Source organism: Schistocerca cancellata, chromosome 2 (genome assembly GCF_023864275.1).
Source record: "Schistocerca cancellata isolate TAMUIC-IGC-003103 chromosome 2, iqSchCanc2.1, whole genome shotgun sequence".
NCBI lineage: Eukaryota > Metazoa > Arthropoda > Insecta > Orthoptera > Acrididae > Schistocerca > Schistocerca cancellata.
The window spans coordinates 421,072,332-421,097,111 of NC_064627.1; the positions used below are offsets into that span (position 1 = coordinate 421,072,332).

The 24,780-nt window shown below is 41.6% G+C and overlaps 1 protein-coding gene across 1 annotated transcript in view; it reads right to left on the reverse strand.

Annotated features, from left to right (window-relative positions):
- Positions 1-22,301, reverse strand: part of LOC126154543 (serine protease nudel-like) — a 191,535-nt gene extending 169,234 nt beyond the window's left edge. Inside the window, exon 1 of the mRNA XM_049916151.1 lies at positions 22,058-22,301. Within this exon, the coding sequence (XP_049772108.1) occupies positions 22,058-22,301 (244 nt within the window). The remainder of the gene's footprint in view (positions 1-22,057) is intronic.
- Between the last annotated feature and the right edge of the window lie 2,479 nt (positions 22,302-24,780).

Here is a 24,780-nt window from a genome sequence, read left to right on the forward strand (position 1 = left end):
TCCCGCCACCAACCTAACGCAGGTGGATTTCTCACAAGTAGCGGAAACCTCTTTGCCGACTTGACCACTACGAGAGTTGGCAATGAAAGGTGGCTACAGGACCCTTTCAGCATGTTTACTTGTATTAAAATGATCTGTGCTTCTGGTGCAGGTACAAGTAAACTGACAGCACGCCTCCAGTATTTGTAACATTTATTTACTAGATCGGAAAACATTCATAGTTGGCTCAAAATGGCTCTGAGCACTATGGGACTCAACTTCTGAGGTCATTAGTCCCCTAGAACGTAGAACTAGTTAAACCTAACTAACATAGGGACATCATACACATCCATGCCCGAGGCAGGATTCGAACCTGCGACCGTAGCGGCCTCGCGGTTCCAGACTGCAGCGCCTAGAACCGCATGGCTGTATTGACTTAGCCGCTGCACCTACCTAAAAGCGGGTGATCTTGAACGAGCTTCGCTCGGCCGCCGCTACGCCGCGGAGGATCGCGCCTTAGTTTACGTGTTCTATAATTAGTAATCAATAATACACTCTGGTCTTACACATGCCTACGGTAGGTGTACTTATACTCGTATTTATATGAATCTTGAAGTTCATTAGTTTCATTGTAGCATTGTCAGGATATACTCAAGTGTGTTTCTGAACTTGACAACGTTGTAATCCTTCAGGATTTCCCGCCGATCTGTTACCCATTCCAATCTACTTGCAGTCTCAGATAGCACCTGATGAAGACAAAGAGTCAAGTTGAGCGTTCCTGGAAGATTAAAGTTGTGTGTGGAACCGAGACTCGAACTCGGGACCTTTGCCTTTCACGTTTTCCAAATATTGTCCATGGACGACAGAATACCCGACACGTCAAGATGGTGCTCTGAAATGTTATTCGAAATTTTCCCTACTGCCTGTTTCGTAAGAAATGTCTCGCAGATAATTGTTACGTTCAGCGTTAAGGAAAACTTTAGTTGTAGGGCTGAATGATATACATCGTTTAAGAAACAGTGTGTGCTAAATATTATTAGGCGGATAAAAATGGGGAAAATTAAAAGAAAATACACCCAGACCTGTAATCGAGCTCTCGGACTCGACTATCGTAACGCAAAAACCTATCCAATACATAAACTGGGCAGCACAGTTACAAAGTATTGAAACAAGATACTTATCGTAGATGTGATTACACGTTGCCAAATTCCCTTCTTTTGACGTACTTTTTCTACCGAAAATATGATCGGAGCGAAAGTTTGTTACACACATTTTTGTATTTTAAGAATGCAAGGAATCGCACTGTAGAGCTCGACTGGGCGAGTTTTGGATCAGTGAGCGAATTTTGATTCACCCTATATAGATTCGCCCCCTGTCCTCTCTCTCGTACACTGCATCCGAGTGAAGTTCATGCGGGTCGCCCATGCGCCCTCTGGTGTGAACCAACTACCCCTCTTAAAAGCCGCACAAGTCATTTTACTCCTTCTGTGGTCAACACAATTCCTCGCCCACCAGCGATGATGTGAACCACTGTTCGGTCCATCCGATATGCTATCTCCCTATGCAAACATCGAACTATTTCTACACTCTTCCGGTGATTATACTGGCCACCATTTATCCTCCACATTAGTATACTAAGAAACTCATTCTGTGAGATGAAGCTGAGATCCTCTGCAAAGAAGGTACACCTCTATTCATCCATAGCCCAGTCTCCACTTTGCCGACTCTATAGTACTCGTCTATGTACTGCCAAAAGCGGGATACGCATTGCCGGACGTCTGCAATAAAGGGCAACTATTCTGATCCTTCTAAGGAAACTAAAATTCCCGAGGCAACTGCAAGCCGTGCAGTCATCTTGCACATGTATTTGGATTACATCGTGTAGCCAAGGCGTTGTTACTCTCAGTCGATACTTCATTAACCTATAGCAAAAGTTTCCTAGCCGTGAAACAACGTTTCGTGGCACATTCAGCGCTGTTGAGACTGGTCTACTAGTCAGAACGACAGTTCGAAGACGTTAACACTTTTCTTTCGATCCAGTGTACCGCTTTTCGTTATATAGCCATCGGTTACATATTGGCAGTACAGATTATTCCTTCCTACACATGTGAAACCCGCTTTGTACGGAAACTCTTTGCGGTAATTTCCAGCCATTTCCACTTTATTCTACCCGTTTTACGCTATCACATTGTGCTTAATTTTATCGGGATATTGTTGGTGAAGATATGGAATTTGTGGTTAACCAGCACTTTGATGCATAAAGCGCAAACATATTTTTTCGAAATGCCGAATGTTAATATCCTCTAAAGGATGATAAATTGTTGTATACAGTATGAGATTGTGTTCGCAAAATTGTCGCTTTACTCTGCAGAAGAAGAAATAGCGCAACTCTGCTAAACGTAACAACTGGTTTAAATATGTATGAACATATAAGAAATAGACCACAGATCGAAAATTCTGAACCTTTCTTCTACGCAGCTGTCTCATGAGTCTGGGAGCCTGTGACAAAAATATGCAACTATTTTGTACCACTTTGTGTTTTAACATGTTGTCATTGACGACTTGACGAAAAAAGCCTATTTCATATAGTTTTCTTCCTGGAACGCACGTTGAAATCTGCCGGAAAATGTAATGTCAGGAAACTACCTTATACTAGCTAAAACTTTTTTATGCATTATTAAATATTGTTGATAGAAAAGGGACTAAAGCTGTAAGCAACATTCCGAAGGTGTCGAAAGATGTATATGGTGCAACCATTTTATACTCTTTGAAAGATTTGTCTTTCACTTCGTTTCTCATTACACAATTATGAAAATACGAGTAGTATAATATAGAACTTTTTTGGGACCCAGACAGTCAGCAAAACTGAAGGTGAAAATGCGTGCAATGTGCGTCATGCCTAGGTTTTATTGATACTTATTCTAAAGTTTTTTACCTATATAGAACTTTTTTACGAAAATGAAAACTATAGTAGCACATATAACAATAAATAAACAATTTTTTGGAGTTTATCCGTACAAAAACTTGAGAGAGGACAAGTTACTCTCTCACCTATTTTTCGCATACTGAAAATTATTAAAGATTTTATTACAATCTGACGCATCTTGAGCGAGACTCCAGAAAGTTAATGATCTGAGCAGACATTGATCGAGCCTGGTAGGGAACTAAAAGCATGAGGTATTTTTATGATTCTTAGCTCATAGAAACGGCTTGTTGGGAGTTGAAAGCAATTGACGTCGAGCACATCCGTTAGTAAATCTTGCCGGACAGGCCCACAGTCATACAGGGCAGACAGGCCAGCCCCTCATCGAGACAGGTCTCCAGCAGAACAATGGCGCGATACCTGCTGCGGCGCCAGCAGAAGCCTGGGCTGGGGCGACGGTCTAAAGAATGCATCAACCCACTGGAGTCGTAAGCTGGGCATTGTGTGCAGAGCCACATGTAATAAAAATTCACGTCTTCGTGTACACTGATAGTGCAAGTAGGCCAGTGAACCACTTCCCTCGACCGCCTCTGTTGTATAACTTTGGCATCTGAGAAAGGTTGGAGATAGTATCTTGATTATACCTCCTAGCTAGGGCTAACAAGCTCCAAGGCACAGGCAATTTAGATAAAGGTCTTTGAGATTGTATCTGTTCGCTTTTTGCCGTGGGAAGAGACACAACTTCGGAGATAATCATCTCTTCCCCCTCAGCGAAAACATAAAAAAGCCAAGCCAATAATTGGCAGTGATTTTTTTTTTTTTTTTTTGAGACACAGGTTTCTTAACTCTTGCCCTAGTTCAACATGAGTTTGTGCTGTCGTGTGGGAGGGGAGATTTAGCGCCTGTAAGCCTTGTGATTGGCTCAAGACGGCGTGAAGGCAGTGTCGTTCATGCTCTTTGCAGGAAAATGGAATTTTTTCTCTGGAGAGGTGCGAAGTACTAAGTATGGGACTTTGAACTGGTAAGCGACTTCTGGTCGAAGCTGTGGCATGTCTGGGTGGTACTTGGGACCTGTTCTGAGACTGACTTCACTTGCGAGTAGTTTTGACTGGAGAGCCTGTGGTGAAGTTCTTACTGTACCAACAGTGTGACTTCAAACGTCTCAGACCACTCGTTTGCCGAGGGCACACTTATTCGTTTTTGGTTTAACAGTCTTGACGTTTGGTATCTTTGTGCGCTCTGTCGTATAAGTGAGCCAAATTGGTCCCTGGCACGACCAGCGAACGGGTGTGTCACACGCTGAAATCCAGGGTGATTTCAGGGGTCTGGTAGAGGGTAAATTACGATTCGTCTGCCTGATCGCTAGACTGTGAGATTTTTGCATTTCTTTCGTGGCTGCGACCGATTCACAGGTGCCACCTCCACATCTCACCTCCTCCGCCGCACACATCTCACCAGCTGCAAGTCACGTCAGCACGCGAAGTAAAGAGGGTAATGCACTGCCACTCCGGTGTTGTCAAGGCGTACAGATCATAATCGCAACTTGCTCTCAGCTGCACCTACGCAGAGAAACTTCAGTAGATTTGATCAGTCAAAGTCTGCTCTGCGTCTGATCAATTCAGCTTGCGTTATCCACATTTTTAGGGCCAGAGTACTTGACTCACTGATCTCCTAGTTAAACCGTTTTCCCAACCAGGATCCACTCATTGGAGCATTAAATCACCCGTTAGTTGCTTAGGGTATTCAGTCTATAGCTTTTTTAGTATAATTTATGTCTTGTTTGGGAAAATAAAGGTTGTTAGTACACTAAATTTTGCCAACATTCTCAATCAATTAAATAGTCCATACAAGTTACCTTCCAAACTGTAATAGTTAATCGCTCGCATCCCCACTATAATCACTCTCATCATTACTAGTATTGCAAAGGCTTTTGGGTTTCTTCTTTGCATTGTGTTTCCGAATCTTTTACATAGCTTTATTGTGTAAAAACATACACCTAACGGTTGATTCGGTTGAATGGCAAAATCGTTTGTTGAGGCCTGTATTTGGTCTCCATTGAACCAGCGGCATTCATATAAATTATTGACTTTTTGCCATTTGTTGTTTAAAAGTGATTCACGAGTCGGTATTTTCCAATTAGCATTTCTCCCTGTACAGGAGACGATCTCTTTCAGTTTATTTGATGAGTTCCTTATAGCACGGTGGAAAATTTGGCACATTAACATTCTTGGCTGTAATCTTGAAATTATCTTCCACACTTTTAAAATTGTATGTTTTTGAAAAAGTTGCTAATCTTCCATCATTAATAGAACCGACATTCTTGGAATCATACAGGTGATACGCAAAGTTTTTTTCTAGAATCTCAGAAACTTCACGTATCACAGGTAAATGTCTTAGAGGACGAAGCTTGATATTTTTCGGCATTTCTCAATACAGTCAAGGGTCTTTTTTCCCTTTTCTATGGAATGCGTGATTAAAATCAGCGAGTGAGCAAACAGCTCTCCCACTTTTTCGTGTAAGTGTAATGTAGTGAGGTGTACTGTAGTTTGTGCGTTACCCACGCCCATTTCCATCCAAACTATGAAGTTATTTTTCATATTGGCTTTCTTATAAATATATAGGTATCGTAAGAAAACATTAGAGTTATTGTTAATATTTCAGACGTCACACACAATCAGCTTCTTCATATGTAACCCTTTTACAATTATCTAATACTGCTTTTATAATTCGCCGTTCATAGACGTGATATTCATAGCATTTATCGTAAATGATTTGCAGTCGTTTCGTACCATGGAAGGACATTAGTTCATCGTGCTCTCGATGACTTATTAAAATTTTAACAAACGCCTCCTTGAATTTGATATTCTTCAATTCCCTGCTGCTATACTACTTCGTCGAAAGTAGTCTGTATACGTGGTTTCGGATTCAGATAATATTCGTTGTAACGAATTTTATTAATAACAGAAATATTGCGTTGTTAATGTTGAAAGATAAAATTGTATTAATAATGTAAATCTATTTATTATCATAAATAATGTAGAAGACACAAACTTGGAAAAAAGTACTGCATAAATAAAAAACTAGGAATAAAAAAACAGTGAAACGTGTCTGCGTCTTTTCACTTTCAGCGTTGCCACCTGACTGGGTCCCAAAAAATTTCTGTTATCTAATTTTGACAATAATATGATGAGAAACGAAGCTAAACATAAAGATTTCAAACAGTATTAAATGGTTTCACCGTTCACGTTTTTTGACACCTTTGGAAGTTAACGACGGAGTTAGTTCCAACTTTTTATAACAACATTTTATAACGCCAATAATGCATAGGAGTTTGGCTAGTACAAGGTAGTTTCCGGATACTACATTTTACGCCACATTTTAAAGTTCGTGGACATCATGTATCTCAGAAGTCAAATTTTATTGTGCTGCTTTCTTATTAAGTCATCAATAGCATCATATTGAAACAACAAGTAGTACAAAGTAATTGCATTTTTTTCACTGGCTCTTAGACTAATAAAAAACCCAGAAGCTATCCTGAACATGTACAAGAAATATGTTTACTAGGCCTACCGTTAACGTAACAACATATACATAAAGAAATTCTGAAAAACAGTGCCAACTATTTCTACCAATGTGCAATATAAACGAACGGAGTGTGGAATAAAATTGCTTGTTTAAATATTTCTGTGTCTGTGCAAATGAATTAAGTGGTAGTGTTTTTTACAAACCTTTTTTTGTTTGAGTCATCAGTCTTTTGACTGGTTTGATGGGGCATGCCAAGGCTTCCACTCCGGTGCCAACCTTTTCATTGCAGGGTAGCACTTGCAATCTACGTCCTCAATTATTTGCTGGATGTATTCCAATCTCTGTCTTCCCCTACAGTTTCTACTCTCTACAGCTCCCTATAGTCCCAACGAATACTTCCGCGATGTCTTAACAGAAGTGCTATCATCCTGTTCCTTCTTCTTGTCAGTGTTTTCCACATATTTCTTTCCTCGCCGATTCAGCAGAGGGTTTCCTTATTCGTTACATTCTTAGTCTAGCTCATTTTCAACATACTTCTATAGCACCACATCTCAAATGTTTCGATTCTCTTATGTTTTCTCACAGTGCACATTTCGCTACCATACAATACTGTGATCCAAACGCATATTCTCAGAAATTTCTTCCTCAAATTAAGGCCTATGTTTGATATTAGTAAACTTCCCTTGGCCAGGAATATCCTTTTTGCTAGTGCTAGTATGCTTTTTATGTCCTCCTTGCTCCGTCTGTCATGGGTTACTTTGTTATCTAGGTAGCAGAATTCCGAAACTTCGTCTACCTCGTGATCCCCAGTTCTGATGCTAAGTTTCTCGCTATTCTCATTTCTGCTGTTTTCATTACTTTCATCTTTCATCGATTTCTTCTCAATCTATATTCTATATTTATTAGACTGTCCATTGCATTCAGCACATCTGTAATTCTTGTTCACTTTCACTTAGGATAACATAGTCATCAACGAATATTTTCATTGATATACTTTCACCTTGAATTTTAACCCCACTCTTGAACCTCTCTTTTATTTGCGTCATTGGTTCTTCCAGGGGCAGACAAAATCCCTGCCTTACAATCTTTTTAATCAGAGCGCTTCGTTCTTGGTCCTCCAGTCTTATTCTTCCTTTTTCGTTCTTATACATATTGTATTTTACCCGTGTTTCCCTGTAACTTAGCCCTATTTTTCTCGGGTTTTTAAACGTCTTGCACCATTTTACCTTGGCGAACGCTTTTTCCAGGTCGACGAATCCAATGAACGTGTGTCCATTTCTCTTCAGTCTTGCTCCCATTATCAACCGCAACGTCCGAAGTGCCTCTCTTGTTCCTTTACCTTTCATAAAGCCAAACTGATCGTTATCTAACTGATCCTTAGTTTTCTTTTCCATTCCTCTGTATGCAATTGTTGTCAGCAATAGATAAAAACAGTCTACTTGTTTAATAATCAAGTGTGGTGTACATGTAGGGTCAATAACTGTATAGATCGTTTTTATAGATTTTGATGTTTCGTACACAGGAGATAAAAAAATTGAAGCTTTTATTCATACTTTTATTGGTCGCACTCCTCACAAGACATTTTAGCGCTACAACCAATTAGTATACACTCGATGTTCAGAAAAAACAGAGCGTCATGATCGACTAGAGACAGAACGTTCATATTCACAGGAGATGTTCATTAGGATGTTCTGCAGAAATGATAAGCATTTGAACCATGTCGGCCCACGGATTCAAGGTCAGTATCGATGTGGCGGGGCAATACAATCTACCGGTAAAATGTGCCTGCAGCTCTCGTTGTTGTTAGAAACCGAAGGTAATGGACCAATGTGACTTGAACAGACGTGCAGAATGCCTCGCAGACATATGGTCAAACCGTAACATCAAATCATTGAGTTTGAAAGAGGGCGCATTATTGGCATGAGAGAATGTGATGTATCTATCAGGGAAACTGCTGCTCATGTGGGACGAAATGTTTCGGACAGTGCAACGGGTGTGTGCATAATGGTTCACCGAAGGCCATAGAACACGACGAGGTGGGGCAGGTCGCACCACCCAGACCCCCCCCCCTCTGCCCCCCTGCCCCCCCTGCCCCCACTGCCCTCCTGCCCCCCCTGCCCCCCCCCCCCCCGAGAAGATCAACACCACATCTGAATGGCATCGCAGGAGAGATTTGCGTTCGTGAAACAATGTAGCACATCATACACTGTCGGGGCTGACGGTCCGTCGCCGTTGTCTATAGAAAGGGTTATTTGTGCGTCGACCAATTCTCCACCTACCTTTGACGAATGTGCGGAAACATGTTAGACGGCAATGGTGTATGGAACGACGTCACTTGGGACAGCAACGGTATCAGTGTTTTCGGACGAATACTGGTTCTGTTTGAAAATGATGGTCGATTTTCGTTCGCCTCAGACAGGGAGATTTGCATCACAGTGGCTGCATTAGCACAAGACATACAGCGTCAGCTCAAAGCCATATGGTGTGAGATGTAATTGGGTACAGCCCCAAATCACAGTTGATGCGTGTCCGAGACACTGTGGCCAGTGTGACCTATGTGAATGACATTCTGTGACCTACCCTTTCTGCACAACATCGCGGACGCCACTTTTCAACAGGAGAATGCGTGATAAAATGTTACTGCATGAACACACGGCATCTTGGTGTCATAGAATATCAGCCTTCTGCCATGGTCCGCCAAATCACTGGTCCGCCAAATCACTAGACTTTCGCCAGTCGAAAATGTGTGCAGTATGGTGAAAAGACAGGTTTAGAGCTGTAACCAAATGCCAACCACCACTAGGAACTAGGTGAATGCAGCATGGATGGTTGTACTACAGGACGCCATTCGCGCCTAATATGCATTGATGCCATCATGTGTGGAACAAGTTACCAAGGCCCATGGCAGTCTCTGTGTCTGCTAGGCAAATGAACAACAGTGCCTTAACCATCGGAGGTCACCCCAAATAAAACGGTATACTGCAAGAATGTGTGCATAGATGGGTTGTTGCTTGATTGACGCAGCAGATGATAAGGAAATGTTATTGGTACACGTGGATGCACATGTGACAATTGTTGATCTGGGTCTCTTAGGTAGGAAGAAGCTTCGGTCTCCATGGCATAGGTTATGTGGAGTGGGTAACAATGAAGTGGAATCATTGGGGACAATATTGCTCACTTCTAGATTTGGGGCTTAAAGGTTTAAGAAGCATGTAGAGGTATTGCCACATGTTGGTGAAGGGTATTCTGCAATTCTTGGACTTGATTTTCTGGATAAACATTGCACTATAATTGATCTTTCGTGGCATGTGATCAAACTTGGTGGAACTTTGTTTCCACTAGGGAAGAGAGCTGCTAGTGAAATAATATCACAAGGTGCACCTATCACAAAGGTGTTACCAGCTAAACTCCACACACATACAGTAAAGATTAATTCACAAGATAAGGAACTGGCAGGGACAGGTAGTGTAGGTACAGACTTACCAAGGGAAATGTCGTGCATGTAGAAGCACTGTCCTCCGACCAAGAGTCAGATAACTCACATTTTATGGTGTGCAGGAGTGGAGTACACACTACAGATATATAAGGAAAATTTATGGATCCTGAGCGTTTAGACAATTTTGGAATGGACAAGGTTGATCTACAAAGCACTTAATGGTTACCAGATTGTCTTGGAAGATGACAATACTGACAGATTGCCTGATAACTGTAGTCATAAGCATACCATTAGCAGCTGTGCACTATATGATAAAGTGAAACACTTGCAAGGAAAGAACAGCGAAGAACTGGAAGCCTTGTTGCTTATATTCATGGATTTGTTCAATCCAGTGGGTCCATTACCAGTGCTCTCTATAACACAGCATAGGGTACCAACAGGAAGCAAAGCTGTGCTGCATGAGAAACCATACAGTGTCACAGAGCATTTACAATCTTTGGTGGTGGAATTCGTTAACAAGCAGTTGGCTGTTGGAATTGTTGAGGATAATGACAAATTCTGGAATGTGGAAGTTATCACTGAGTCTAGGAAGTTACTGGATGGTACAAAAAATGCAGGTTCTGTTATGATTATCGCTTCCTAAACATAAAGGCTGTACCAATGCGTATCTCATCCAAAACACCACAGAGACACTCAAAAATCTGGGTTAATGTAAATACTTCCAACCGCAGATTTGAAAAGTGGCTACCGCCAGCTGGAAGTAGTTGCAGAAGACTAGCAGAAGAAAGATTTTTCCCCACCAAAGAGTTATCATCAGTACTGTAAGTTGCCATTTGGACTGTGAAATGCACCGGCTAAATTTCAGAGACTCTCTGATATTGTCCTTTGGGGACCGAACCTAAAAAAAATGCACAGTGTTTCTTGATGACATAATTGTATTTTCAAAGAGTATGGAAGAATACTTGAAATGACTGGAAGAAGTTTTTAAATGTTTGCAGGCATCATACCTAACATTCATTGACGATAAATCCTATTTTTCTCAAACAGAAGTAAATTATCTGAGGCATGCAATAGCCAGGAGAGAGTTGAAACTGATCCACAGCTGATATCAGCCGCTCATGATTCTGTACCGCCACAGACTGTGAAGCAGTTACATTCATTTTTAGGACTTTGTAATTATTATAACAAGTTCATGAGGGATTTTATGCAAATTTCTGAGCCATTGAATTGCCTATTAAGAAAAGGAGTGAGATTTTAGCGCTCATAAGAGTATAAGGCCACGATTGAGAACTTAAAAAATTCTTTGGTATTGAGTCTTGTGTTGGTATTTCCTAACTTTTACAAAGAGTTCATCCTATCTTGCAATGCATTCAATATGGCAATTGGTTGAGTTTTCAGCCAAATCATAGATAATAGGGAAAACCTACTCGCATACACATTGAGAGAACTGAACAAGGAGGAAAGCAGCTACTAAGGCAGTTACTAATCATGCCTCCCTTAAGTGCGTATTGGAACTGAAAGACCCTTCCAGTAGATTAAAATCGCGGGCAGTTAAGAAAGTTTAATTATGAAGTGGTACATAAGTGTGGGAGGATGCACACTAACGCAGACATGTTAAGTAGGAAAATTTGAACTATGCAAGCAGTAGGCAAAAGCTTATCAGTGTGGCAAAAGACACAAGTAGCTGATGTACACTGTTGGGCTATTAGGTTGCAGCCTCAGTTTGTGATACGTGGTTGCTTGCTATACAGAAGTACTAAGTGTGGACCATGTGTGGTGGTTCCCACATTGTTTATAAATGTATTGCAACAGGCACATGACCTCTGTTAGTGGGTTTTGGGGCATGTAAAATGATGGATAGTCATTTAGCCATAAAATTTTGATAGAGAACTAGAAAGCAAGATGTTTAACAGTATGTAAGAGACTTTGTGCCATGTTCACAAGGAGCACATCTTAGTCACCGGTGCATGGCATTACTAAGATTGCCAGAAGTGACAAAACCCTCTGAAATGCCTGGTTTGGATATTTTTGGACCATTTAATAGGACAGCGCCTGGAAATAAGTATATTCTCACAGTAACAGATCGCTTTTCCCAGTTCATAGCAATGATAGTGACTGTGGGCCAGTGTGTGAGCACAGTTGCTAATGTAATGGTTAGTAACTGGATACTAACATTTGGCGTTTATTTTGGACCTCTTAAAGCAGCTGTGCCGCCTGCTTCAGTCTGAAAACTTCGCACTAGTCCTTTCACTACACAAGAATGAACATACTGGAAACATTCATCACACAATTTCGAAAATGTTAAGTCTTTATATGAATGGAAATGGAAATAAGCGTTTGGCGTCATTGGCTGGGAGGCCCCTTGCGGGGCAGGTCCGGCCGCCTTGGTGCAGGTCTTATTACATTCGACGCCACATTGGGCGACCTGCGCGCCGGATGGGGATGAAATGATGATGAAGACAACACAACACCCAGTCCCTGAGCGGAAAAAATCTCCGATCCAGCCGGGAATCGAACCCAGGCCCGTAGGATGGCAATCCATCATGCTGACCACTGAGCTATCGGGGTGGACTTATATGAATAATCAGCACTCACTATCTGAATATTTAGCAAGGTAATAGGCACACATATCTTCAATACGTTGTCTCAGCATGTAATTCTGAATTTCACTCTGGTACAGGTCTTTCATCATATGAGATGGTATACGGAGAAGGATGCCATCTCCTTTCAAGGTTCTGAAACCTAAGAGAGATGATGATGTGGAATCAGAGAAAAGTTTGAGAAATGGTTAAGAGAAATTTGGCAGAAGATCAAACGAGTGAATACAAAGGCACTCAAATGTCAAGGAAAGCCAGGGAAACACACAAGGAAATTGTTGCAGTACCATCATATACACCAAACGGAAGAACAAAAACTAACTACCAGGTCCATACTAAGTAACAGAGATGATATCACTTGTAAATGTGAAGGTGCAGCTTCCAATGAAGAAATTGATTCCATGCAAGCTGAGTCAGACCCTTCAGTGAGGCAGTAGACATTTTTCCATAAACATCAACAACACAGGTGGTATGGAATAAACAATTCAAAAAGGCAAAGCAGCCATTAGTTAAAATGAAAAGAGTTCACACAACATAATGTATGCATTAAGACCACATGTTTACTTTCCTTTTGTTCATTTTGTATATTTTGACTTGTTATTTATGAACAATTGTGGTTTGTATTGTTTTGTTTTGGAGGTTTGTTGTTTGTTAACTCTAGTTAGGTTAATGGGTTCTTATTGTTGTGTTATTTGATAGTTCTCATGCATCAATGCTTTTTGTAAGGAGGGAGGGGAAGTGAGGAGAAATCCCTTTTCTGAGGTGGCACATTAGCAAAATGGATACCACTATGCACTAACAAAGTACTAATAATTTCAGGAAACAGGGAAACTTATACAGTGATGTCCAAAGAAGAGTTACGGGGCTGCCACAGGAGAGTATCCTGGTCTGTCCAACCAGAGTGCTCAAGATTGACAAGCAGCTATGTGAGATACAATTGTTCCTGGAGAAATCTGCAGAAACAGAGTGTCAGAGGAAATGTTAACCACCATCCACATTTTCACATTTTCAAAGAATAGGTTCACATTACATATGTTTGATATACACTCCAGAGACTATAATTCTTAGTTGTTACTAAAAAGGAAAACCACAGGGTATAACCATGGTGAAACTGAAAGATGGTGGAATCCTAATAAATGGTATGATTTGTGATATAGTGGGGACAACATTTCACCTACCAACCAGAGTTATAGATATAACAATGACTGAGTTGACACACTGTTTGCTGTTTTGACCAGAGAAGCCATCAGAGGAAACGCAGTCTGAAACCTATCTTTTCTAAACAATACCTTAAACTTGGATATCCTTAATTCATTAGACCAACTACTAGCGTATCGAAAGGGGAGGATTTCTGCAGAACAGATGTTGCAACACATCCAACAATATCGTGAGAAGCAGAATGACCAATATACAAACATAAGCATTTCAGCTACTAGTACTGCAGTGATTCTTGTCGCCATTTGTGTAATTTACATTTATTACAGGCGAATAACCGTATAACACCCAGAAGTACTTGTGAATCCTTTACCTATTGCTTGGTTTAGCGGTGTAACAGGAAATGCTACAGAGTAAAACTGAATCGTAGAGCTAAGCACAAGAAAATAAGAGTAAAAAATTGATTAATAATTAGTGTAATAGTTTGATGGGATTAATTTGAAAGTAGAGATATTCTATATAAGGTGAAGTAATAGGAAATGGATTCTAGTTAGTAAAATGAAAAATTTTGGGAGGAAGTTAGTTAGTTAGTTAGTATTTAGTTGGTTGCGTGTTCTATTGATCACTCGTGCGGTACAGTAGCCATTATGATGTGGAACGTGTCAAGTGCACAAGAAATGCACATATGAATGTCACTGTTGTTTTTAAACTGGTCCATGTTGCTGAGAACAAATTTCATTAGTGAGTAAATGTACTGCGAGGCTGTTGTAAGAATCCCCAATCTCTTAAAGAGATGCCTACAAGATGTGCGACTATGAACCCCACACATTATTCTAACCACTTTCTTTTGAGCAGTGAATACTTTTTGTCTAAATGTTGAGTTACCCCAAAATATTATTCTGTATGACACTAGAGAGTGAAAGTATGCAAAGTGTGTTAGCTTAATAATTTCTGTATCCTCAAAATTGGCAATTATTCTGATTGCAAAAGTTTCTGAACCTAGTCGCTTTAGAAGATCCAAAATATGAATTTTCCAATTAAGATTATCATCTATAAGTATACCCAAAAACTTAGTATGCTCTACACTGTCTACTGACTTCTGTTGATGTGTTATATTTATTGAAGGAACTGTACTTTTTGCAGCAGAAAATTGGATGTACTGCGTTTTTTTCAAAGTTCTGAGCAAACCCATTTGCAGAAAACCAATTAATGACTTTTCCAAAGACCTTATGTGTATCATTTTCAATTGGAGTATCTTTTACTGGATTAATAATCAGCAAAAAGTGTCAGTTCTGCTTCCTGTTTCAGACAGGAAGGGAGGTCGTTCACATATATCAAGAATTTTTATAATTTTATGAAGGGTGGGGGAATGTAGTACAGCAGATTAGTAATTAAGTACAGGAATCAAATTTCGTTGGAACCAACTGATACGATGCTAAATGGAGCATGTCCTTTGAGTATACAGTGATGGCTTAACCAGTGACGACGCTCAGAAGAAATTAAGTACAAACAAGCAGTGAGGACGGCCAGGGTGGCCGAGCGGTTCTAGGCGCTACAGTCTGGAACCGCACGACCGCTACGGTCGCAGGTTCGAATCCTACCTCGGGCATGGGTGTGTGTGATGTCCTTAGGTTAGTTAGGTTTAAGTAGTTCTAAGTTCTAGGGGACAGATGACCTCAGAAGTTAAGTCCCATAGTGCTCAGAGCCATTTGAACCATTTGAACCAAGCAGTGAGTTCATTGACTTAGAGTGTGCGAGGGAGTATGTCAGGAACATGTGATTCAGCACTTGAACCAAAGTGCAGAGCAGACTCCATGATCTTCCGCAACGGGGCTAAGTATAGTAAGTTCAGCTAGGGATGACATAGGAAAGCCTTTCAGGCTTCAGACTTCGCATAAAGGAACGCTCTGAAGCTTGAAGTTAAATATTACGCTAGCCAAGAGCTCAGGAAACGGGTGCACATTGATGAATACGATGCAGTGTCATCAGCTGCCACCAGCTTGGGGTCCGCTGCTATGAGTCTGCTGCCATTTGGTTGTAGAGGGACCTTCAGCTCTGCAAGCTGTATGCCTGCTGGTCACACCTGTGAATACCCAAAGATGAGGGCTAGGCCAATCTTCCGTGGATGAAGAACCAATCTGTTCATCGATGAGGTGTTCAACACGGGCCTATGCTGCCATTCGCAGGCAGTACAAGTACTACCAAACTGGCTGCATGCTGGGATCGCCTATCGGGCTGTCCTTTGTGTCGCTATTCGGTCTTCGATCTACACACCATCTCGATAACTGACGACAGAGGCATGCAGATTTCTGGGGCTGAGCCTGATTGAAGCTACAGTGAACGAGAACGCTGAGGCTCTGACAGACGTCCACAACCACACCAGGCTACAATGACACACCGACCGCTGTACCCTCCTACGATGGGACTATAGCACTGTGACGCCAGGGTCCTGCGCCAGGAGATTGCTCAGTGGTTGCTGATGTGCTACCCTGCGCTTATGTGCACCATGGGCCCAGCACAGCCACTGCTAAGCCGCACTGGGGAAAAGACAGAGTGATTGTAAAACTCTTGGAAATAAATGACTGTTAACTGAATGACGTCTCATTGGCGGCCCGGCACTACACAAAACTCTGCCACCACACCTCCTATCGATTATCCTACGCACACACGAGGTCGCATCTGGTGGGCTCTTAAGCTGCCTTAAGTGGACGATTCGAACTTAAGTCTTTGTGAGGACTGGCCGGTAGCCAAGTTATATATGAATGGCTGTACATTCCTCGAAGCGTTTGTGACGCGACCTGCAGTGCGGTGTCTTGTATTGTTCTGTATAATATGAAATTTGGTTTACTATGATGCAAATGAGTCGCGTAAGTTATCAAGAGTATTTTGATGAAGTTATAATATTGCACAATGTGTGTATATAGAAACGTAACTTAGCTTCAACTGGGCCGTTAAGAAGCGAGAGAGACTCTTTTTCGGCCATTTGGCGTGACTGCGGCACGACTGACAGACAAGCTGGGATGGAAAGGGCCCAGCTGACGAGGGCGGCGAGTGAAGCTTGGGCATGGCGTCGTCGAGCCTATATAAGCAGCGTGACATGTGCTGCTGAACATTGGGAAGGCAGTTTGGCTCAAGGCTGTGCCTGTGGCACTGACAAGGGGACCGTTAACAGCTTCCTCTAGCCGATTTGATACGTATTGACAACGCGTGTAGAGCACGACTAGGAATTCACATTATGTAAACAGGAACCATTTACGAGAAGATCGAGTTTGAAAATTTTAGGCGTGCTTCTAGACTACCAAAGGAAACTAACCATCGCACGCCCCTCAGATTGAATGTTGCGAGAGCCTGGTCTTCTTCCTACCCACCTGTTTTTCTGAGCTGTTGAATAGCTTAATTCATATTAGAAGGACCCCACTTTCTTTGATCAATCTTCCCCATTATCCTCTTCGAATCTGCAATAGCATTTCAAGAGAATAAGAGTGCATACTAATACAGGCAGACTTTAAACTTAAAAAAGTAGGGGATCTGGTTTAAGCATCTGAAAGAGGGTACAGTTTACGCAGCTACAATCTACGTTTCGTAAACCAATTTAACTTTTAATCAAATACCTTAATGAAATGGTTTTGTCATAAATATTAATCTTAAACGTTACTTTTCAAGAACACATTCACACTGAAAGGCATATCTACCAATATCCAAGAGAAATAACGAAAATTGCAGCAGAATGTAAAAACTTTTTCCATTGTCAAAATATGTAATGGCGAATGGTACATAATAAGCGAAGAGAGCGACTTGCACTCTCCGCTAGAGAGTGGTAGAAGCCTAAACTACTATTTACAGTTGGTATATATTTCAGAATAAAATTCAGTCGTCGTTGTACAGTTATTTTTATTTTTATTTACTGGTTTCGACAGATCATCTTCAGAAGCCTACAAAATTTGGAATAATATAGATCATAAGAACTGAGCCATACATTTACTTAGTATAGGAAGTATGTTATAAAAATTTACTTAATATTATTTAGCACATGTCAATATCCTCTTCTCAGAAGCAGAATGCCATGTCATGTCCAAAAATATACATATTGTATGTGATAATTATAAGAATAGATTGATAATTTTCAGTAAATGTCTCTCATATTTATGTGCATACTCAAGTTGTTGTGCTAGCAACAAGGAACATATATAAAAGCACATGAAAGGTATAACTAAGGCGTGTGAAGGGAGCTATGTATATTATGGACTAATTTTTACCATTTTATAAGAGATGCTGAACAGTAGAAATGTCTGTTTTGAATGCGAGATGTTCATTCAACAAATCTTTGGACTTCAGATAGAAACCTTTATATATTTCACATTCTTCTTAAAGGTTCATTTTGAAGCCCTTGTCAATATTGTGTAGACTTTTCTATACACTCCATAAAAATGATCTTATTGTTACAGGCTAACAGTTATTGAACTATATAAAATAAAATGGTCATAACTTCTGAACGGTTTGCGTTAGGACGTCCAAACTGCACAGATGGCCACGGGGCATAATGGGAATTAGTATGCGCATGCTCACGCGCCTTGTTGTAGTCGGCCATTTGCACGTGAAAATGACATGGTGAAGGCCTACTGCGGCTCAAAATAAGTTTGGGACTGAGTTCAAGCTGAAGAAAACCGGTCCAACTGTGCTAACAACCAAGAATTTGATTCGCAAGTCTGAGAGAACGGTTAGTGTTCGTGATGACAGTGTTGACGATGTCGGTCATGCAAAAAGAGTGAAAACGCCTGAAAACATCGAGAAGACACGCGCTGTGTTTCAAACCAGCCTCAGGAGATCGATCAGACGAGCTGCACAACAGGAGGGAATCAATCGGGAGACATTGCGACAAATTGCTGTCGAATACGTGCATTTCTTCCCTTACAAAATTCAAACATCAGCCATTGAGCCCCTGGGACATGGAACAGTGGTTGTGTTTCGCCAACACTGTTGTCCACAGAATTGACGAACAGGACCTTGATGTGAACATGGTTTGGTTTAGCGACAAAGCCCACTTTCATTTGGACGGGATCGTCAATAAGCAGACTTGGTGCATTTGGGGACTGAAAATCCGCATTTCGAGATTTAGAAGTTTCTTCACCCTCAATTGGTGGGTGCAATCGGTACGATATTCCTTGGTGGCACGGTGACTTCCAAATGGTGTGTGAAGGTTTTGGAAGATGATTTCACCTCCATTACCCAAAGAGATCCTGATTTCGACAATATGTGGTTCATGCAAGACGGAGCTCGACCCCATCGAAGCAGAAGACTGTTTGATGTTCTGGAGGAGCACTTCGGGGACCGCATTCTGGCTCTGGGATACCCAGATGCCACTGGCATGGGCCTCGATTGGCCGCCATATTCTCCGGATCTGAACACATGCGACAACTTTTTGTGTGCTCTATTAAAGACAATCTGTACAGCAATAACCCCAAAGCCATTTCTGAGCTGAAAGCAGCCATTCAAGAGGTCATCGACAGCACCGACGTTGTCACACTTCAGCAAGTCATGCTGAATTTCGCTATTCGTCTGTGCCACATCATTGTCAATGAGGGCAGGCCTATCGAATGTGTCATAACCTAAAGCCGAATATCTGTAGTGACGTTTACATGTCGAATAAAGTGTGTGCACGCTGTAGTTTGTAAGTAATTTACGTTTTTTTCATGCAGTTCAATAATTGTCACCCTCTGTGAAATGTACTACAACCAAATTTATAGATATTTTTTCTATCCTACGGCGAATTTGTTTCAAAAATATGACACCATTAGATTCTTTACCACCAACAATGTCACGAGATTCTCTTTGTACTTAATAAGAAGCCTCCAGCTGACGGGTTACCCAATTCCGGGGTATAACAAATAAAGTGTAACATATGTCCGAGTTTTTCTATAGGACGCATAGGAAGGGCATTTAAGACCTGTCTTCGTGAGCACTTTCTCAAAAAAGACGGTGAAAATTCATGTAAGTCAACTTCCGCAGAACACCTCAAAATCAAGTTGACAATGGGTATAAAATGAAATGTTTGGAAGAGTTTGAGATATGTAAACATTTGTACCTAAAATTCGAAGGATTTGTTGAATGATCAGCTTGCAAAAGCTTGAAAAAGAGACGCTATTTCGAATGTATAGCATCTCTAATAAAATGATACGAGTAATAATAAAATGATAAAAAGTAGTCCGTATTATACATAGCTTCCATTACACTGTATACCTTATGTGCTTTTAAATACGTTCCTCGTTGCTAACAATGTGATACACTTACTGTAAATTATCAATTTTTGGTTATGATTTGTAAGATTTTGAGGACAGAACAACAGCTGTGTTAGCTGTAAATATTTTTGTTTTAATGTTGCAATCTTATCACAGAAATGCATGCACTTACACAGTTTACAATGTGACAATGTTACAACAGTTGTCAAAGGAATGCATTTCGTCCTTGGAAAGTGAAATAATCCTAAACACAACAATAGCAAATTTTAACTAGAAGTTTCTTTACAAAATTGCTCTTACGACTGTGTCATGAGTTTGGCCAGCACTACGATAAATCATCCCATTCCGGTTCAAAGTTCAGAACTATTTAGGAAAGACAATCAAGTCTATCGTGGATGGTTAATTTCGTGACAGGTTGAGCAAAAGATTACCCAAGGTCGCTCGAGTTTACAGTGGATGCAAGCTGGTGAACCAGCAAGTTTATGCCTCTGCTCACGGTATTTACCTTAGCTACGATGAGCTGTCGTCTGCATGGCTGCTCTCATCTTCTGAAATTCCTACAAAACCTGATTTTTTCCAGCAGAAACTCTCCCTATGTTTTTCGTTATGCGAGAAAACATGTACTCATACCATATCTTGGAATATGGCGACATGCATGCCCATGGCAGGAGCAGCGTGCATACTAAAATTCCCTCTCAGTCCTCGCAAGAACAGTTAACTAACTGGCTGGTTCGTTTCTCCACAGTTGGAGCTTAATGACGCTGCAGCTAATATCTAGCTGACTGTCAGCCGCAGTGAATGCAGCGTCCACACAAATTTCTCCTCAGCATCGTACAGAGCGTTAAGCGCCCCATTCTGCACTTGATGCCAGTTCAGAAAAGAGTCCCCAAAAATTGCGCTCTTGTCTTTCTTGTAGCCGAACTGTCTCCCCACCTGGGTTCTTTCGTTTTTCATCACGGCTTTTTTCGACCAATGGGAACATTCCTCTTATATTGTGGAAACTCTATTTGCGAATCGCAAGGGGCCTACCATTAAACTGCATCGAAATATCGGCAACTTTATACCTTCCTAGTCCGTTGCGGACGTTTTGTGCCCGCTCCAGGCCTCTAAAAGTTACAAGCGTACATCACAACTGTACCACTCGCTGTTCAAGTGATCAACTGCCTCACTGGTTTTGTTCGTATCCGAATTGCAGTTTTATAAAGCTTCTTTCTGTCCTACTTCTGGTGGCCCATTACTTGCTGTCCAGTATGTGTCACCTGTTCTGTCACTGACTCCGGCCATGTGACACCCCCTACGAGCTTTTCGTGGTGCCTCCTGCAGTGCGGCCTCTGCATCTGCCCGTGCCTACTTCTACACAAAACGTTTCCTCTCGCAGCTTGTTTCACCTTCTGCTCATTGACACGCATTATGTAGGAGTGGTGTGTTAATACCATCAATTGAGTGTCATCCCTTGTGCATTACACACTTATAGGCAAATCTGCTCATTACCGTCGAAGTAAGTTAGGTGTCATATTCACCTTCCCGTTACAATGTATAAAACTTTAATGTAAGGTCCGACGTTGACCTTCATTTATTCTTCCACCTTACAGACTGTCACATACAATATGTACATTTTTGGACACGAAATGATGTTAAGCTTCTATGAAGAAGATATTGACATCTGCTAAACCAATATTAATAAGATTTTATAACACCCTTCTTATACTTTGCATAAATGTATGCCCAGTTCTGACGCTCTATATTATCCCAAATTTCGTAGGCTCCTGAAGATGGCAAATTAATCTGTCGAAACCGGCAAAGCAATTGATGACTGAATTTTGTTCCGAAATAAGCAAATTTTGACATGGCAATCAGAGAAATCTGTAGATTTTACTCAATCTTCGCCACCCTTGGCGCTTCTCTGAAAGTCACAAATGTTTAACAAGCCAGGCGAAAATAAATCGCTACATTTTCGGCGGAATTCTTCATAGAAACTAACGAAAGCAGAGGCGACAGTAGGTCTTTTTGAATGGTTATCTTGCATGAGTGGGTGTGGAGGGGCCTCACTTAATATTTACAAAAAACGTGAGAGTAGGCTTCAGTTTAGAACGACACTTCTCCTCCAGCTTTCGATAGTTTTCCTCCAGCGATCCGCCCCACTACTGCCGCTCTCCCGACACTTCCCCAGCCGACTGCGCATCTAGCGGCCACGGCATGTACTCACCGAAGCAGCCGAGCTCGTCCTCGCCGTGCGGGCAGTCGACGACGCCGTCGCAGAGGCGCTCCTGCTCGAGGCGGCTGGTGCAGCCGCAGCCCGCCTCGTCGCTGGCGTCGCCGCACTGCACCGTGCCGTCGCACCGGCGCGCCGACGAGACGCACCGGGAGCCGTCCAGGCACCAGAAGCTGCCGGCAGGGCACTCGCCTGCAAGACACCCACAGTGCCCCGTATCTGTCAACGCCAATGACATCTCTCATTCACAAACACTTCCAATATGTCCTAAACTTAAGGAGGAGGAGGAGGAGGAGGATATTAGTGTTTAACGTCCCGTCGACAACGAGGTCATTAGAGACGGAGTGCAAGCTCGGGTGAGGGAAGGATGGGGAAGGAAATCGGCCGTGCCCTTTCAAAGGAACCATCCCGGCATTTGCCTGAAGCGATTTAGGGAAATCACGGAAAACCTAAATCAGGATGGCCGGAGACGGGATTGAACCGTCGTCCTCCCGAATGCGAGTCCAGTGTGCTAACCACTGCGCCACCTCGCTCGGTAAATATGTCCTAAACTTAATTGTTCGATCTACGTTCCTACTCCGCAAACCACACTGAAATGCAAGGCAGAGGGTACGTCCAAATGTATCACTTATTACGCTTCTTTTCGTTCCATTCACGTGCGGAGAGCGGGAACAATGATGTATAAATGCCTCTGTGCATGCTATACGTAGTTGATCTTGTCCCCTCTATGGGAGCGATATACAGGGTGTACATTTTAAGTTGACAAACCAGAATAACTCGAAAAATAAGCTTCACACGGAAAAATGTGTAGAATCCAAAGTTAATTATTTTCGACAGGGACATCTGCTGGTGCTAAAATGAGACCGCCACCTCAGCCCCCAGGGGGTGGGCGGGAGGCAACTTCAAAATTTCAAATGGAACCCCTATTTTTTTATTGCAGAATCAAATTCTACATAAAAAACTACGTACATTTTCTCTTAAACATTTGTTTTGATTCTTGGTAGTGGGCACTGTAATTCAAGAAAATCCATGTTCTCATTTTTGCGTGGAAAATGGTTACGGATAAATATAAAATACTTACTTATTTCGTAAATTTTGATTCGCTAAAACTAAAACTCTCCCTCTCTCCCCATAGGGTGGGGTTTGAGAGAGAAGCATTAGAGTTTTACAAATGTTGACCCAAATATTAATTTTTTCCGCAGATTCGGATAAGTTTTGATTGTTTCGTGGTCATGAGGCCACACAACTTTTAATTATCGAACAAATCATCTCACTAGCTAACTAAGTTACCAAACATCCTGCTTACTAATGAGTGAACTCATTTTTTATTTATCCGTAACCATTTTCCACGCAAAAATAAGAAGATGGATTTTCTAGAAATTACAGCGCCCACTACCAAGAATGTAAACATGTTTAAGACAAAAGTACATAGTTTGTTATGTAGAATCAGATTCTGCAATAAAAATGGGAGTTCCCATTTGAAATTTTAAAGTTGCCTCCCGCCCCACCCCCAGGGGGCTAGGGTGGCGGGCTAATTTTAGCACTGGCGGATGCCCCCGTCAAAAATAATCAACTTTGCATTCTACATATTTTTTCGTGTGAAGCTTATTTTTCGAGTTATTCTGGTTTGTCAACTTAAAATTTACATCCTGTAAAGGGGGTTGTTGTATATTCCTAAAGCCATCATTCAAAGCTCGTTCCTGAAAATTTGTAAGTAGGCATTCTCGGGATAGTTTACGCCTATCTTAAAAAGTCTACCAGTTCAGTTCTTTCAGCATCTCTGTGACACTGTCCCGCAGGTCAAACAAACCTGTCATCATTTGTCCTGACCTTTTCTGCAAAGTTCAATATCGCCTGTTAGTCCTGTTTGGTACGGTTCCCATACACTTGAGCAGTATTCTAGGATGGTTCGCATTAGTGATTTGTAAGCAATCTCCCCTGTAGAATGGTTGTATTTCCCTAGTATTCTATAAATAAAATGAAGTCTGCTACCTGTTTCGCTGACGACTAAGCCTACGTAATCGTTTAGTTTCGTGTCCGTACAACGTGTGACACCCAGGTATTTGTATGGCTCGACAGATACCAGTTGTGACTCACTGATATTTTAGACACAGGATACTAAGTTTTTTTCGTTTCGTGAAGCTCACAATTTTACATTTCTGAGCATTTGAAGCAAGTTACCAACGTTTGTACCACTTTGAAATCTTATCAAAATCTGACCTAGTATCTGTACAGTTTCTTTCAGACTGTTAGTCATTTACAGATAACTGCATCCGCTAAAGTCTGAAGTTACTATTGCGGGAGCGTGCTGAAACATAATACCAGCGAATTTCTTATAACGTTCTCAATATCAGTCGAGGTATTACATTTTATGCGTATTACTCGTTCGACTTTCCCGCTTCTACAAAGCAAGTTGCAACCCTCTGCCACTAGAGGGCTCCGAATTGTAGCGTGTAACATGGCGGTCTGTAACATAACCATGCCGGTACGTCAGGAACAGTGTGCTGTAACCGAGTTTCTAACTGCAGAAAATGTACCTCCAATTGAAATATGTGGAAGAATGACAGCTGTGTACGGCGATGATTGTATCGACTTCATTAATGTGGGACGTTGGATTTTTAGCGCCCGTAATGAAGGAAACAGTGGTGCTACCCTTAACGTGTGTGAGAGAGCTCCATCTGTTTCCAAAACTTAAAGAACACCTTCGAGGACTTCAC